We start from the raw sequence: 17,404 nt of genomic DNA, 5'->3' as shown, positions 1-17,404 counted from the left end.
GTTTTGTGAAGTAACACATAGAAACAGATTAGGTATTATTTTATGAAAGGATTCTTCTCTCTTATCCATTCTTCGTTTTATTTTTACTCTCCTTTTATTTATTTAGGATATTATAATCTGAGAGTATAAAGCCACCTTGCGCATATATATATATATATATTATATACATAACACATACACACACACACACACACCGACATATGTACATCTAATTACACGAGACAAAAAGTTGGTTTTTATTATTGCGCCCAAAGTTACACAAATCTTTTGGAACATTATCTTTCTGCTATTGATAACTTTAAATGCTATAGAATTAAAGGGATGTTAGTTTAATCTATTAATATTTAACGAAAACAATTAATAATCTATCCTTTACATATTCCACCTAATTTGTATCTTTCATTCATTCAGATAGTATTACTGAATATGGAAAATTTGATATAATTTAATTATATTACGTATACTTATAATATATATTATACTTATACTTATAACTATTATTTTAAAAGTGTTTAGTTCGTTTAAAAATGTTAAAACTTCATTCTATAAACGTATTCAATCGATTCAGAAAGAGAGGAGTGTTCATTTACGAAGATTTGACAATCATACCAACTTTTTTTCAAGAGTACTGACTTTTTGTATAAATGCGTCATGTAAATATTTATTATTTTAACTATATGTAGCGAATTATAGATTTCGTCGTATTAGTTGAAACATGAAATAATGTATGCGAATCGTATAATTTGTATCTCAGTGACATACATATATATATATATATATTTATGTATATACATATGTATATAATTATTCAAAGAAAAGAGAATAAAGATAAATAAATTTGTACAATTCAGCTAATGCGACGAAAATAGTAGAAGCAGTTCTGGATTTTTTTATAATTTGTTATTTAATCTAAAGAATGTTAAAAGAAAAAATGTTCTCTATTATAAACGTTGTAAGTTTTGTTTTTTGGTATTACTAACGTGTAAGCTTAATCTTTTAAATTAAACATTTTTCTATAATAGCTGCTACACGATTTATTCCATCACCCAACAGAGCCCCCTAACAAATTATTACTAATTCTTATTTGCATTTAATTAGCACGAAAATAAAAAATTGTGTAGCAAGAATCATTGTACGAATAAAAGTGAAAACAAAAACGGCAGTACGATATCGAGTCTTGTCTTCACCTTTATCGATAATATAACAAAATAAAAGAAATCATTTTGATTTATGTGCTTTGACATTTCATCATTTACAAGTATCTCTATTCAAAAAGCGTACACTTGTATTTTAAGTCTTGATAGTTATCAATGTTGTGTGTATAATAAGATAAACAATAAGTCACAAGAGTGATTTAAAACAAAAAATATTGGATGCAAGTATATCTAAGATCAATTGTATGTTAAGTCTTGTTAAATATAAGCAAAAACAGTTTAATGTGTAATTTACTCAAATCCATATTTAAGAATCATTAGAAAAATTAATGTAAAATAGCCTTTTTTCTCACACATTTAGTATATAAGAGGAAAAAAAACATTAAAATAATACATAAGAAAAACAAGTACAATGCATTAAAAAGCAATAGCGTTAAGGCAGTATGATATACTGTGCTAAAAGTACTTTTAGATATTTGACATTTATCATATTATATTTTACTTCTACAAAGCTTTCTATTTTTGATTTCTTTAACAATGCTAGATTATTATCGCTTAATTTATTTACTCTGTAAAGTAAACCATATTAAGACATTATATATAAATACCTAATGAAATATTTTATAGTTATTGTAGAAAATAAATTACTTATGTGTTTTTGTAAAAGATATACTTTCATTATGCAAATCAGAATAATTAATCTGATATAAATTTTTACTTAATTTGATATACTTTAAATAAAATATAATCAAATTATTAAAATGTTCTTTATGCTGCATTTATTTCTTTATACCTGAATAGATAATTTACAATATTTCAGATACATCTAAATATGAAATTCCGTTGGAAAAATTTAATGTTCATGATTAAATAATTTTTAATATGTTAAACACTATAAGTTTAATATCACATAGTTTATGTTATAGATTTGTAACGTTTGTCTTTATAAATGCAACAAAGCTGGTATTAATGATATAAATAGTAATGAAATTATAATCTTATAATTTAAATTAATCGATATGTTTTTCGCGAAGAAATATAAAAATAATAAATGACTCATTATTATAGAAAATATAACTTAAAAGCGAATCATTAAAAAGACAATTCAATAAAGCTAAAGTTATACAAAGTAATTAGTAATAAATCTTTACTCAAAAATAATAACATCAAACCAAAATACGATTGAATTTTATTTATATTGTATTACTTGAACGTTGATTACTTTTGAAGAATAATATCTTTTTTCTTTTAGATGTTGATTTGTAAAAACCTATTGTACCATATTTAAAAATTTTAAATCATATTTTTTATTTCTTTTAGGGCAATAAAGTTTTAAGTTTTTTCTTTTTTATTCTGAAAGACTCTATCTCTTTCTAATGCATAGTAATTTTATTTTGAGTATGTATTTATTGCATAATAATTTTCTTATCACACACACACATAAACACATATAAAGATTAATTAAATAATATATAACAATTATTTTAATATAATTGCAGTATTAAAATATATATATTTTGTCAAAGTATTAATAATTCTTAAATTTAACAAATAATTAACAAAGTATTACCTTATTATAATTCTATAATAATAATAATTTCATTCATTAACTTATCTCACTGCTATATAAATTACTAATTATTTATTTAAAACAACATACACTGGATGCGCAAAAAATGAAATTTCATTTGATAAAGTAAAAATAATATTTAGCGTCATGATTTAGTTAAACATTTTGTATTATCGGTATTTTATAATTAACATTAACAAATTGTATTGTATAAATATACTTACTTTAACGTTGACTTTTATTTAGTAAAAATAGTAAGAATAGTGAATTAAAAGTAAATTCATTTTTACAATGTTTAGACATACAGTATCACTGAAATATAATTGGCCAAGAAAACAAGATGGCGGACAAGATATGCTACTTCACTTTTTAAACTAGAATATTCTATTACTAGAATTATTTTTTTTACATATTATTTCGTATATCTCAAAAAAAATCTAAAACAAGAGATAAATAAATCATAATTACAGATAACTTAGATTGACGTAAAATATATAGTGAATTTAACGTTATATAATTAGTAATTATTGCGACTGTAATTATAACATATATAAAATATAGTTTTCTTTTTTATAATCTATATTTCGTAAAAAAGAATAAACCTTAGCAGCTAATTATACTATATATTCTTTTCGAAAACAAATATTTCTTAAAAACAATAAATAATTTGAGAAGAAAAATGATCATTAGGTCATTCGCTAAGTATTTGTAGCTCAGTGACGCATATGATGGTTGCGTATAATTTTTTAATCGAATTATAAATGATATTAATAAATGCATACGTCTAACGATTATTTATATAAAGTTATTGGAATTCGTATATCGTGAATATGAAATTAAAAGTGTACGAAAAAAGATTAAATGGAAAAAGAGGAACAGACATGAAAGCAAATTCAAAATTTCGCGCCAAGAGAAAGGCATTGTGACCCGACGTATAGTACCAAATCGCACGAACGGTTGAAAAGGCATCCGGGACTTCGCTGTCGGCCATAGTGGAAATGGCGGGTGTTAGCTTACGTGAATGACGGCGACCGTGCTTGAAATTATCGTCAAAAAGCAAGTGTTCCGTGTGTGTTTCGCGACACGGAAGCGATAACTCAGTGTCATATGATTCATCTGGAAGGTAAAGATGCAGAATGTAGCACAAGGAACAACCTCGGATAGCCAAAATCACGAAAAATCAGCGAGCGTTCACCACGATACTGGGAAGACGTCGTCGACTCCCCAGTCCTCGAACTCTAGTCCCACCAAGTCGGAAACCGAGACCTTTTCAGAATTGCAGCCACGCTTTATGACAGACTCGTCGGAGAGCGAAGAAGACAGCGTTTCAGAGGTAAACGCAAGACCAATTTATATTAAGGAATAATATCTTTGTGAGACGAATCGAGAAACAAGAAACATGGATATGTATGAGTGTGCTAGAAAGAGAAAGAGAGATAGAGATAGAATAAAAGAAAGAGAGAGAACCCGTCCCTGCATCGAGTCATCCGTTCGTGATCGCTAGACTTTCGACGAACGCCTCTCATGAGACACGTCAGTCGCGACGAGTCGCGCGCGTGCATTTCTACTTCGTTAACCAAAAATATGTCCTCATTTTTCTAGGAACAAAGATTATACGTGTCTTCTTGAATTGCTGATAGAATGTTCCGCTTACAAGAATTTATCAAGAATTATTTTGCTAGGAACGCTTCTTTCGCGTTTTTGCGAATTTTTCTACACGTAGTGTAGTACGCATGTACTTCTTTCTATTAGGTACGATCTCATTTCGATCCAATTATATATATGTATATATATATATATATATATATATATATATAATATATATAATATATATAGATATATTATATATATAGCGTACAAACCTAATATATTTTGGTTAAAGAATTATTTGAAAATGATTGCATTTAACGTTCGGAATTCTCAGCATTTAATTTCATAGAAATTTTCTTATCGTCGGTGTTGCTTACTAAGAGTCCATTGGGATCATTCTCGTTTGACTTTGTATTTAGCATCGAATGCGTCGAGTATTCTTTCTTCAACAAATGCGGAATTACATGCCATTTATCTTACCTTGCTACCTTTGATCGGGGGAGAAAGGAAGGAGGAAGTAGATGATAGAGGAGGATAGATGAGCGGAGCGGTAGAAAAAGAGCGAGGGGAAGAGAGAGAGAGAGAGAGAGAGAGAATGAGTGAGTGAGTAAGTGAGACAGAAAGAGAACGAAGGAAAGGAAGAGCGAAAGAACAAGCGAATAAGCGAATGAATAAACGATAAAGGAAATTCGCATAGAGAAGTTATATAATCGGAATGTATGCGTTAATAGGTAGCGACGAACGTTAGTGAAGACTCAGTATACAAGAGACAACTGCAAAGTCTTCTCTGTTCTTGTAAAACGCCAAGACAATCCTTTGATACTTTCCTTCTCTCTTATCCTCCATTATACCCGTCTACCTATACCCCCTTTTCCTGTATCTCCTCTAAAAACTCGTCCTTTAGCATTTAAATACGTTATTTTCTTGAAGACAAAGAAAGGCTATAAAAATATTATAAAATAATATGAAAAGCTGTGCATTATCATTATCGATAAACTATTCTTGTAGTTATATTATTGGTGCCATTCTGATAGTTAAAATTCGTGTGCCATGTCGTGTCTCTCTCTCTCTCTCTCCCTCTCTCTCTCTCTCTCTCTCTTTTATATATCCCACATGCTGCAAGAGTGTGTATATACACGCCGCTTGAACTCTTAGTGGCATGCTGCATAACCATGCGCGTGCGCATACACCGACGAACGCGCGTCGCGCATTCGTGTGTACGTATGTGTTGTACTAGTTGACATGCTCGCGATTGGAACTTGCACTTTAACTGGATAGGGACGCGCGCGCTCGCGCTGTGTACGCGAGCGCGCACGCGCTCTATACGTAATATATAGTGATATGTGTATATCTATATGTACAAGTAGTGTAGTATCACTGCTATATGTCGTGTATGTTGGGCGCCACCCAGCGGATTTCGTTTGCATTTTTCACGTTTGGTGCGTGTTCATGAAGGCTTGTCTGCTCGTTTATATATTCCTCGCTCGCTCGGTCGCTTTCCTTCTTGTTGTTGAACGCGTGTGCGAGGAAATCCTAGAGAGCAAGACTACTATATTCTATAATCTACGATAAACCTTTGCAGAATTTCGTCTTCTTTCTTTCTTTCCTATTCTTTTTCCCCTTCGATTACCTTTCTATCCAGTCTTCTTCCTGTCTTCTCCTCTTTCCCCCTCCATCTCCTTTTCCTCTTTTCCTCCTCTCGAGCGCTCTATCGTTCTCTTGCCTCTCTTGCGCGATTTTAAGATCGTGTTCGTTATTAAAACAGAGTGGACAACAACGATCGGGAACGAATTAACACGCCTAAATCTATTTATTTTGGAACAGAGCAAAATACTAAGTTCTAGCATAGGTACGCATAAAATAGTAATTAATCGAGGAATTACTAGCTTTGTATCTACTTTTTGGAATGGCTGCACATATTATTCTTATATCCGTTTAGTTGCCAGATTATTCTCATACTTTCACTCGCGAATTCCTTCCTCATTTTGAAGTATTATTCCTAACCGATTATCGTTTAAACTAGGAATGTTATTTTATTATATTGATGAAGTTAAGATGGACGAAGTACGCGTTTTAAGCCCCTTCATTTACATTTCTCTCCGTTGATTTGACGTGGCCTTAATGCTTTATATTTCTTACCTATACTATAAATAATTTATATCATTACATTATTCTGATATTACTTTCCCTTTATTAAAGATTATAGTTATTTTATACGATTGTATATAAAAAGCGTTGGTAGTTTCTGCTATAGGCGGAAATAACCTCAATTATTTTGGAACGTCACGTTTTCCAATCGTGTCAAAGCTGATGATATACCACACTATTTGAGTAATTTTACAATAAATCGTATTTCTCGATTTACTTTTCATTATTCGGTTATGCTCTTAACTCTCATAAAAAATCAATTATGATTACTGTGTATTTTTTATAGGTTTTATTGTAATTTATTATCATGTAAAAATACATATGTATTCTTTAATGTGTTTATTTAACACTTTATTTCTTGATATATTATTTGGTCACATTTCATTGATCAAATCTCTATATTTGATTATAGAACAAAGAGATTTCGTTATTTTTAATTAAACTTACATACTTCATCTCTATTATAAGTCATTTTTAAACATTAGCAAGTAATATAAATTTTGTATTTATTACCTTTCATTACTACTCTTACTGAAGTTAATTTACTTTCACGCGCAGAGATGTTTTTTCTGTATCTATAATCAAGTAATATTTGTTATTATATATTCACAATTAAGGTTATCTTTTGCATAGTTATCTGTCTTCATATATTGTGCTTGTATCTTTTGTATTTATATTAATTTCTGTTTTTAACAATTCTTTTCTTTGCAATCAATGCATATTATTTTACTTTATTATTATGCTAGATATTATTTTATAAGCACTTTATTACATATATAATTTTTCATTTATTCTTTAGTTTTTTAATCGAAGATTATATAATCTTTTGACTTGGTAATTCATGTTTCTCAATAAAGAATTATTTCTTTTTCTTCGACATCAAATGGTTAACAAATGCAAAGAATTTTCTTATTTAAAGAGAAAAACATTTATTTACATTGTTACTCGTATTAATTTTAAGTTAATTACATAGTCAAAGTTGAAGTTGCTTTGTATGAATATTAATTATTTTCTTAATGTTTCTGTAATAATTGTAGGTGGAGTGTTTTGCAATTGATCAAGTTGAGTTGGATGAAGATAATCATCTAGAGTCATCAAAATTTCTATTGAACCCGGAGGACCCTGAAAGGTCAGTAGATCCTGTAACTCAAGCGCGTTTGGAAGCTCTTCTGGAGGCAGCAGGTATAGGGAAATTGTCGTCAGGCGATGGGAAGCACTTGGCAGATCACGAGGTGCTCCGTCGTTTAACATCTAGTGTTTCTTGCGCATTGGACGAAGCAGCAGCAGCATTAACGCGTATGCGTAGTGATAATCCACGTGCCCAAAACGAGAAGCGTTCGCTTGTGGAGGCCTGCACTGACGGAGACGTTGGTACTGTAAGAAAATTGCTGACAGAAGGTCGCAGTGTTCACGAAACAACAGAAGAAGGAGAGAGTCTACTCTCTCTTGCTTGTTCAGCTGGTTACTACGAGCTTGCTCAGGTTTGTCCTTTTGTTCTCTTGTTTTGTACTATGTTTCAGATCTATTTACATTAGAGAATAAATATATTTGTTGTTTATTCAAATATTGTGAATTTTTTATGTATACATTATTAATCATGTGTATACAATTTTAAATATGCATGGTGTACCCAAATGTTATACGTGTGGATAAATATTTTACGGTACATGCGTCTAACATAATTATGAGTTTATATTTTTATAATTAACAATTATTTTATTTCATGTTTGTTTTTTAACAATTATATTATTATATATAAAAATAAAAATAGACATAAGAGACTAATGTTAATAAAATAGTTATAAAAGAGTAGTATAACAAGATAAGTAATATCATAAGAAATCAGGATAAAAGAGAGCAAAAATAAAAACGTTGGTTCTATATTTTGAGAAATCTCAATTGTTATTATAATTCTAATCTCAATGCGATATTAGTTGAAATTTTGTGAGAGATTAGACTTGGAATGTTAAATGTTATGTGAATATTTTTATCATTTTTACACAACTTTAATAGTATTGTAAATAATTCATAATTAATAAAATTGTATTATATATAATGTGTATATATTATTATTTTTTATATACAGGTATTATTGGCAATGAATGCAAACGTAGAAGATCGTGGCATCAAAGGGGATTGTACCCCTCTTATGGAGGCTGCCAGTGCAGGCCATGTGGATATTGTAAGCTTACTTATAGCACATGGAGCTGATGTTAATGCTCAGTCAACTTCAGGTAGAATAATATAATATATAATATAATAAACATGTTATATAGAATAACAATAAGCATATTAAGATTTCAGTCATTTTATTATTATAATATTTGTGGAATGTAAAAGCAAGCTATTGGTGCAAGAAGCATTGACTTTATAAAATAAATTCAATTTTTAATCTATATGAATGATAGTTTATTTTATAATTCGATTATTAAATTATTTACATAGTAGTAAAATATATTTCTTTTGAATGTTAATTTTTCTTTGTATTAGAAACAGTGAAGAAAACTATTTTCTATATTATATGTGGACTCTTAATTATGCTTGAAGGTAACACACCTCTTATGTATGGATGTGCTGGTGGTCACGAGGAGGTTGTACGGGTATTATTAGAAGCAGGCGCCAATGTTGAAGATCATAATGAAAATGGTCATACACCTTTAATGGAAGCAGCCAGTGCCGGGCATGTTCCAGTTGCCAAAATTCTACTGGAACATGGCGCTGGCATTAATACTCATTCTAATGAATTCAAAGAATCTGCTTTAACATTGGCTTGTTATAAAGGACATCTCGAAATGGTGCGTTTCTTATTGGAAGCTGGAGCTGATCAGGTAACAATTTGTTTCTACTTCTTTTAAAAAGTTTTTATGAATATACTTAATTTTACTTTTTTATATATTTTATAAATTATTTATGATTCAACTTGTGATATTGCTGTTGATTTATTGTCTATATAAATGTTCTATTTAATCTAACGTTAACTACACATATATACAACGATGTTTTTAGGAGCATAAAACTGATGAAATGCACACTGCCCTTATGGAAGCATCTATGGATGGCCATGTAGAAGTAGCACGTTTACTTTTAGATTCTGGAGCTCAAGTAAATATGCCAACAGATAGTTTTGAATCACCATTAACTTTGGCAGCTTGTGGAGGTCATGTAGATCTTGCGATGCTACTTATTGAAAGAGGAGCGAATATTGAAGAAGTTAATGACGAAGGTTATACACCTTTAATGGAAGCTGCACGAGAAGGTCATGAAGAAATGGTTGCATTACTTTTAAGTCAGGGTATGTCTTGGTTATAAGTAATAAGTCAGATAATTATAATAGCATTGTATTACAACAATATAAATTAAATGTAAAACTTATTAACAGGTGCAAACATCAACGCCCAGACAGAAGAAACTCAAGAAACAGCACTCACTTTAGCATGCTGCGGGGGTTTCTTGGAGGTAGCCGACTTTTTAATTAAAGCTGGAGCTGATGTTGAATTGGGTGCATCTACCCCTTTAATGGAAGCTGCGCAAGAAGGACATTTAGATCTTGTTCGATACTTACTTGAATCTGCTGCCGATGTTCATGCTCAAACACAAACAGGAGATACAGCATTAACATATGCTTGTGAAAATGGCCATACTGATGTCGCTGATTTCTTATTACAATTTGGCGCTGACCTAGTACGTGTAACGATAATAAAAATCAAAAGTTTAGACAATTTAACATGCCTTATTAACAACACATATTTTTACCTATTTATCTAGGAACATGAATCTGAAGGAGGTAGAACCCCTTTAATGAAAGCTTGTAGAGCAGGTCATTTATGTACTGCTCAGTTTCTTATTACCAAACATGCTGATGTCAATCGGCAAACAACAAACAATGATCATACTCCTCTTTCATTAGCCTGTGCTGGAGGTCATTTACCCGTTGTTGAACTTCTTTTAGCACAGTCTGCTGATCCATTTCATAGACTTAAGGTATACTTTTTTTTTTATCAAAGTCTTAACATGTATTATTAATTTGTATTTATATTTTAGGATAATTCTACCATGCTGATAGAAGCTGCGAAAGGTGGACACACCAGTGTTGTTCAACTTTTACTAGATTATCCTCACAGTATTATGATGACTGCACCTCATAATGCTGCTCCTGCTCCTATGTTAGTTCCCCAACAACAACAACAACAGCAACCACAGCAGCAGCAGCAACAGCAACAACAACAGCAACCGCAGCAGCAGCAGCAGTTACAACAACCGCAGCAGCAGCAATCACAGCAACAACAACCACAACAGCAGCAGTTGCAACAACAACAACTACAACAACAGCAACTTCAACAGCAACACCAACTACAACAACAACAACAACAACAACTACAGCAACAGCAACTTCAACAACAGCAACTTCAACAACAACACCAACTACAGCAACAGCAACAACAACACCAACTGCAACAACCGCAGCAACAGCAACAACAACAGCAACAGCAATTACAACAACAACAACAGCAATTACAACAACAACAACAGCAAGTGCGCAGTTCTACTCCTATTGCGCCTACATTACAGGAACAACAGCAGCAGCAACAGCAGCAGCAGCAGCAGCAAGCTGGAGAACAATCACAAATACAAAACCTTCAACCAAAACATAATACACAAAAATCATTATTAAGAAAAAACCGATCTGCAACTATAATACCGGATACAAGTCTTACTTCTGCTGAAGCACAGCAAGTTCGTTCTCAACCTGCAACAGAAACAATAGTTCCAGCAAAGGATGATACCAATATTCTGGATAAAGGTAGCGGAGGATTTAGTGGTGTGTCTGCACCAAACATCAGTTTGAGTCCTACTTCTCCAGCACCGACAATTGGATTGAATATTTCAGAAAGCAGGAAAAATATTCGACAAGAGCAAATTCTACATAAGCAACACATCCTTGAAGAGTTGCAAGTAAATTTTTAATTGTTTCTGTTTGCAATTACAATTTGTTATAAGAATAGAAGAATTATATCGTGATACTATGTAACAAAATATTTTTTTTTAAATAATTAGAGGGTAGAAAGGGAACTGCAAATCAAGGGTGCAGGTCATTTATTTAATGGTCCAAGAAATGCTAACGTTCGATCTACTCAACAACCACAAGCTCAACAGCAAGAATGTAATGAACCCGAAACTTTCATACCTGGTATGCTCAATATTGACTTACCATCTCAACCAGCAACTGCACCTCATGGTATTGTTTCTTTTTATTATTATTTATTTAAATATTTCAATTTTTTGTTATTAAATTGAACAAATATTAGATATATTCAATTTTTTCTAAGGTTTAGTATGCAGTACAACTGGTATGTCAGGAAGTTCATTAACACATCCAGCAACACCTGATGCAATGACTCTTTACAATATATTTCTCGAGGGAAAGAGAGTTGGCATGGCCAGTGCAATGAAAAAAGAGTCTTTCTCTACAGCAAATAAATTTCCTACTTCTCCTCCATTATCTCTTGCTGCAATACCTTCAACATCAACAGTAACTGTGGTGAATTCGAATACATCTTCAACGACTACACCGAGCCCACCTAGTATTTCAACGCCGCCAACGGTTATGGCAATTTCGCAACCTATTACTGCTAGTAGTGATGTTAGCCAGAACACTGCAATTAGTGATCGCCCAAAAGCTAAACCTGTATCGAAGAAAGAGGGCAAAAATATTCGTAAAGCTGCATCTAGTATGGCTGATGGGAAAATGCAGCAACAATCGGCGACGTTGATTGCTGGCCTCCAGCAGCAATATCAGCAGCAACAGCATCATCACACGTATCAAGTTCAACAAGTGCATCAATTACAACAGCTAAATCAACAACTTCAATTGCAATTAGATCAAGTACAGGTTTGTATTTTTTATTTTTTTTTCAGTTAACATTCCTCAACATTAAATTTTCAATATGATTAGAATAATTATTAGATCGATGATGTATAAAAAACAAACATAGAAGCTTTCACTACTTCATAAACTACATACAGGTGCAGCAACAGCAGCAGCAACCACAACAGCAAGTACAACCACAGCAACAACCTCAAGATCAACAACAGCAAGCACAACAACAACCGCAAGCACAGCAACAACCGCAACAGCAATCTCAACCAAGTAGCATTGTTGCTGGTAATGGAGGAGGAGTATTGTTGCCTACTCAATTGATGTCGCACCTACATCCTCCTCATTCACATCATCTTCATAATCAGGTACGATGTATTGTGTTAAAAGTAAACGAATAAATTTAATGTTTATATATTAAAAAAGATCAACTAAAAAACTTTCGTACAAAGTTCTGAGACATGCGATTAACTTTTTTAATTAATTTTTGATGTTACTACCCCTCTAACATTATATTTTAATAATTAATATATCATAAGATTTTCTTAATTTTAAATATTTAATATATTACTTTTTATGTAATATAATAATTTTTGGCTTTATCTAGCAAGCAACATCTCAGCAGAATCTTCCAGAACCAACAGATCCTCAGCTAACAAGATTACATAGAGATGGAGCTTGTCCATTCTTTGCTGCTGCTCAAAAAGCAAAAGCCCTTTCTAACAACGAAAGAGTAATAAAGCTTGAAGATGGAACTGATATTCCTCTTGATGATGCTTTTGAAATTTTCCGTTCCATTAGTTTTGATGATACGATGGATGGTAAATATTTTTAATTTATTTTTTTTTTAATTTTACACTCTGTATATCAGATGGTTTTTTAAGTTATGTAACAAATAACATATGAAATTGTTTACTCATCAGCAACCGAAGATCAAGAGAAACTCGAATTAAAGAAATTAGAGGTTTCCAATAGTAAGGAACAACAAAATCAACAGCAACTTGTACAAACTGCGCAAATAATTCGACAAATAACTCATCCTCAAGAATATTTTGCTGCTCCTATACCTAATGTACCACCAGCTTCGTTACCTACTTTACCATCTTTACAAGTGACAAGTGCTGGAGTCCAAATACAAGCAGACATAATTCATAGTCAAGTATTGAAAGCTCGACTTTACCAAGAAGGTTATCGCGATGGTCTCCAGTTTAGACAACAGCAGATTATTCATGATACATTTCAATCACAATTACTACTACAATCTTCTCAAATAAGTAAGTTTTTTATTTTACTTTCGTATTTACTAATACGCAGAATATATATATGCGAATTAATAAAATATTTACATATTTATTTTATTTTCTTCTATAAAAAGCATTTCCTACCCAAACACTACCAACAATTACTGGAGCAGCAGGAATAATGGATAATATGCCACATCAATCCAATGGTTATGTACAATCTACAGTTTGTAATACGAATCAAGTTCAAGTTGCCACCCAAACTCAAGCACCAGCAACGACCACCGTTGCAACTGTGATTCCTTCCGACAAAAAACAAGTTTATACAGCGCCAACAACAGGTAAAGGCAAGAAAGCAAGATATCCGCTTCTTTCTCAGCAGCAATCTTGTCAACAACAAACAACTACCACTAGCCAGCAACAAACTCCAAACTTTCCAGCACAAAATTATCAATTAGATCCAGCAGCAGGTAATAAAAATGTGATCTTTTTTAGTTTTAATTAAAATCTATTTTGTTTTTTCACAATATCTTTATTTTGAATTTATTCTAGCTGCTGGTCAGTATACAACAGGTGTTCCAGCAGTGGGTGGTTATGCTACCAATCAAGTACCACCAGTGCCATTTGGATGTATGGATGTAGATTCGGAAACTGATAGCAATCATGATACAGCACTGACATTGGCATGTGCAGGTGGTCATGAAGAACTTGTAGAACTTCTTCTGAGTCGTGGCGCAGATATAGGTAAAATGTTAATGAATATATAAGATCCTTATACAATTAGACATAATATTATAAATTTATATCTTTTTCTAAAACACTTTCAGGATAGTTAATACTGAATGAATATTGATTGATATGTTTCATATTTGAATGTTACAGAACATAGAGATAAAAAAGGTTTTACTCCACTGATCTTAGCAGCTACAGCTGGTCATCAAAAAGTAGTCGAGATTCTTCTTAATCATGGAGCTGACATAGAAGCCCAATCTGAACGTACAAAGGATACACCTTTGTCACTTGCATGTAGCGGAGGAAGATATGAAGTGGTTGAGCTCCTTCTTAATCGTAGTGCCAATAAAGAACATCGCAACGTTTCCGATTATACGCCATTAAGTCTTGCAGCATCTGGTGGCTATGTGAATATAATAAAGCTTCTTTTAAGCCATGGCGCCGAGATTAATTCTAGGACTGGTTCAAAATTGGGCATTTCTCCTCTTATGCTTGCTGCTATGAATGGTCATACTGGTATGCTATTTGAAAAATATATATTTGATATATAAATCAAATAAAAATAATTTGTCTCCATATATATATAAATGCATAGATAAAATTTAAATATATTATATTATATATTTATAATATATATTAATTAATATTATATATAATACAATTTTAATATTAAAATTAAAATTTAATTATAATATATAATTATAATTATATAATATATTTAAATTTAATTATAATCTAAATTATAGCGGCAGTTAAATTACTTCTTGATATGGGCAGTGATATTAATGCACAGATAGAGACAAATCGTAATACCGCTTTAACACTCGCATGTTTTCAAGGAAGACATGAAGTTGTTAGTCTTTTACTTGATCGAAAAGCTAATGTGGAACATCGCGCTAAGGTAGATTTTTTTTATATATTCCATGTAATGTATATACCATAATATATATACCATACATATACCATACATATACCATATTATGCAGCATATTATGAAGTGTGAAATGTTTTAATGTATAGACGGGATTAACACCATTGATGGAAGCTGCTAGTGGAGGTTACGTCGAAGTAGGTCGTGTATTGCTTACTAAAGGCGCTGACGTTAACGCAACTCCTGTTCCATCCTCTCGCGATACTGCCCTTACAATTGCCGCTGACAAAGGTCACTGCCGTTTCGTAGAATTGTTACTATCCAGGTATTATTATTATGTATATTTTGTAGTATTCTGTTTATTTTGGGATACGCTGAATATAATCGGATAATAATTTGGAATATAAAATATATCTTTCAGAGGGACTCAGGTTGAAGTGAAGAATAAGAAAGGAAACAGCCCTTTATGGCTTGCTGCTAATGGAGGACATCTCAATGTAGTAGATTTATTGTATCATGCTGGTGCGGATATAGATTCTCAGGACAATCGTAAGGTAAAATAAACCATTATTAATTTTTATAAGTGTATTCTCTATGAAGAGAAAGTATAATAACAAAGAGAATATAGTAGAAAGAATAGTAAAGTATTCTGTAATGTATGCATAATGTATTGTATATTTATAAATAAGAGATAAAGAAAAATAAAGGAAGAACAATATTTAATAAATTTTTAATTCTTGGTCACTAATTTTTTGTTCTTTATTTTGTTTGAATATATAGGTATCGTGTTTAATGGCGGCATTTCGCAAAGGACATATTAAAGTGGTCAAGTGGATGGTAAATCATGTAACACAATTCCCAAGTGATCAGGACATGACTAGATACATAGCTACTATTAGCGACAAAGAGCTTTTAGAAAAGTGTCAAGAGTGTGTTAAAGTAATAAGAGCTGCGAAAGAAACTCAAGCTGCTAAAGCCAATAAAAATGCAACAATACTATTGGAGGAACTTGATATGGAAAAGACAAGAGAGGAATCAAAGAAAGCAGCAGCTGCTCGTAGACGTGAAAGAAAGAAAAAGAAGAAATTAGAGAAGAAAGAGGAAAGACGAAAACTTCACGAAGAAATTAAAAAACATGAATCAAATTATGATGAAAAAGATGAAAATGAGAAGAAATCTGTAGACGAGGAATGTGATAGAGCGGAGGATAGTGAGCACGAAGGCGGCGATAGTTGTGAAAGAGTAGATAGTGTACCCTCGCCTGTTAATAGAAGTCCGGAAGATCCTGACAGAGAGGAAGGTGATAGTGGTATTGATGCTAACAGTCAAGGTAGTTGTAGTAGTAATGATGTCAAGGCGAGAGAAAAGAAGAAAGATAAGAAAAAGAAAAAAAGTAATAGTCCCAGCAACAATGAAAAGGATACTTCCCCGCAACGGTCGTCTAAATCCATTATCACGCAAAATACTTCCTTACCTCAAAATACTGTAACACCTACTAAATCGCAAAATACATCTTCCGAAAAGTAAGTAACCATTACTATTGCTTTAATTGTAATTGTAAACCCTTTAGATATAAAATATTTTTATTTTTGTTTTTATTTAGATAACTATTAATAATTTATAAATGATGAAATTTAATATTTTATATAGAACATTATGTTATATTATTATTTAACTTTTATTATTTAACTTTCTGTAGAAGAAATTTGAGTAATGTCACCAGTGCAACCTCAGCAACATCTTCATCGACTACAAATACAAGAACATCTGTCAATTGTGGAGAACGTAAATTGAAAGGACAATTGGTATTTGAATCATCGAGGCATCCAGCTGATAGAGAAGATTTTGAGGCCACTGGCAATGAAACTTATATACCTGGAAAAGGAAAAAAACCTTATAGTAATCAATATGACGGGGATTCTTTAAATACGGCTTTAAAAGCAACTAGTACCACTAGTCCAAAACAAGGTGGTAAACGCGAGGAAGGTTGGAAAGAAGTCGTACGCAAGTGAGTTATTCAAGATTACATTTGGTTATCAAATACTTATACTTACATTTCTATATTTCTTTCTATATCACATTTTTTAAATTTCTTTTTACACTTTATTTTAACTAGTATTTGATTATACTTGTATATAATAATAAATTATATTTTAAAGAAGGAATAAAAATAAATATATATTATTTTACAGGGGTCAATCCGATGATTCGGGAAGATTCATG

The 17,404-nt window shown here is 31.7% G+C and overlaps 1 protein-coding gene across 1 annotated transcript in view; it reads left to right on the top strand.

Moving 5' to 3' along the window:
* Positions 1–3,591: 3,591 nt before the first annotated feature.
* LOC122526223 (ankyrin repeat domain-containing protein 17) overlaps positions 3,592–17,404 on the top strand; it is a 20,571-nt gene continuing 6,758 nt past the window's right edge. The window contains exons 1-22 of the mRNA XM_043649475.1: positions 3,592–4,057; positions 7,500–7,943; positions 8,549–8,696; positions 9,010–9,290; positions 9,469–9,754; positions 9,842–10,143; positions 10,228–10,443; positions 10,504–11,415; positions 11,518–11,698; positions 11,790–12,352; positions 12,487–12,705; positions 12,945–13,158; positions 13,261–13,611; positions 13,713–14,048; positions 14,131–14,322; positions 14,461–14,826; positions 15,057–15,211; positions 15,331–15,506; positions 15,603–15,735; positions 15,962–16,704; positions 16,881–17,189; positions 17,374–17,404. The exon at positions 17,374–17,404 is cut by the window's right edge and continues 164 nt beyond it. Coding sequence (XP_043505410.1) covers positions 3,854–4,057; positions 7,500–7,943; positions 8,549–8,696; positions 9,010–9,290; positions 9,469–9,754; positions 9,842–10,143; positions 10,228–10,443; positions 10,504–11,415; positions 11,518–11,698; positions 11,790–12,352; positions 12,487–12,705; positions 12,945–13,158; positions 13,261–13,611; positions 13,713–14,048; positions 14,131–14,322; positions 14,461–14,826; positions 15,057–15,211; positions 15,331–15,506; positions 15,603–15,735; positions 15,962–16,704; positions 16,881–17,189; positions 17,374–17,404 — 6,762 coding nt within the window. The 5' untranslated portion in view covers positions 3,592–3,853. The remainder of the gene's footprint in view (positions 4,058–7,499; positions 7,944–8,548; positions 8,697–9,009; positions 9,291–9,468; positions 9,755–9,841; positions 10,144–10,227; positions 10,444–10,503; positions 11,416–11,517; positions 11,699–11,789; positions 12,353–12,486; positions 12,706–12,944; positions 13,159–13,260; positions 13,612–13,712; positions 14,049–14,130; positions 14,323–14,460; positions 14,827–15,056; positions 15,212–15,330; positions 15,507–15,602; positions 15,736–15,961; positions 16,705–16,880; positions 17,190–17,373) is intronic.

The sequence above is a fragment of the Polistes fuscatus genome, unplaced genomic scaffold, assembly GCF_010416935.1.
Source record: "Polistes fuscatus isolate 324 unplaced genomic scaffold, CU_Pfus_HIC Scaffold11, whole genome shotgun sequence".
NCBI lineage: Eukaryota > Metazoa > Arthropoda > Insecta > Hymenoptera > Vespidae > Polistes > Polistes fuscatus.
This window is presented reverse-complemented; position numbering and strand designations above follow the sequence as displayed.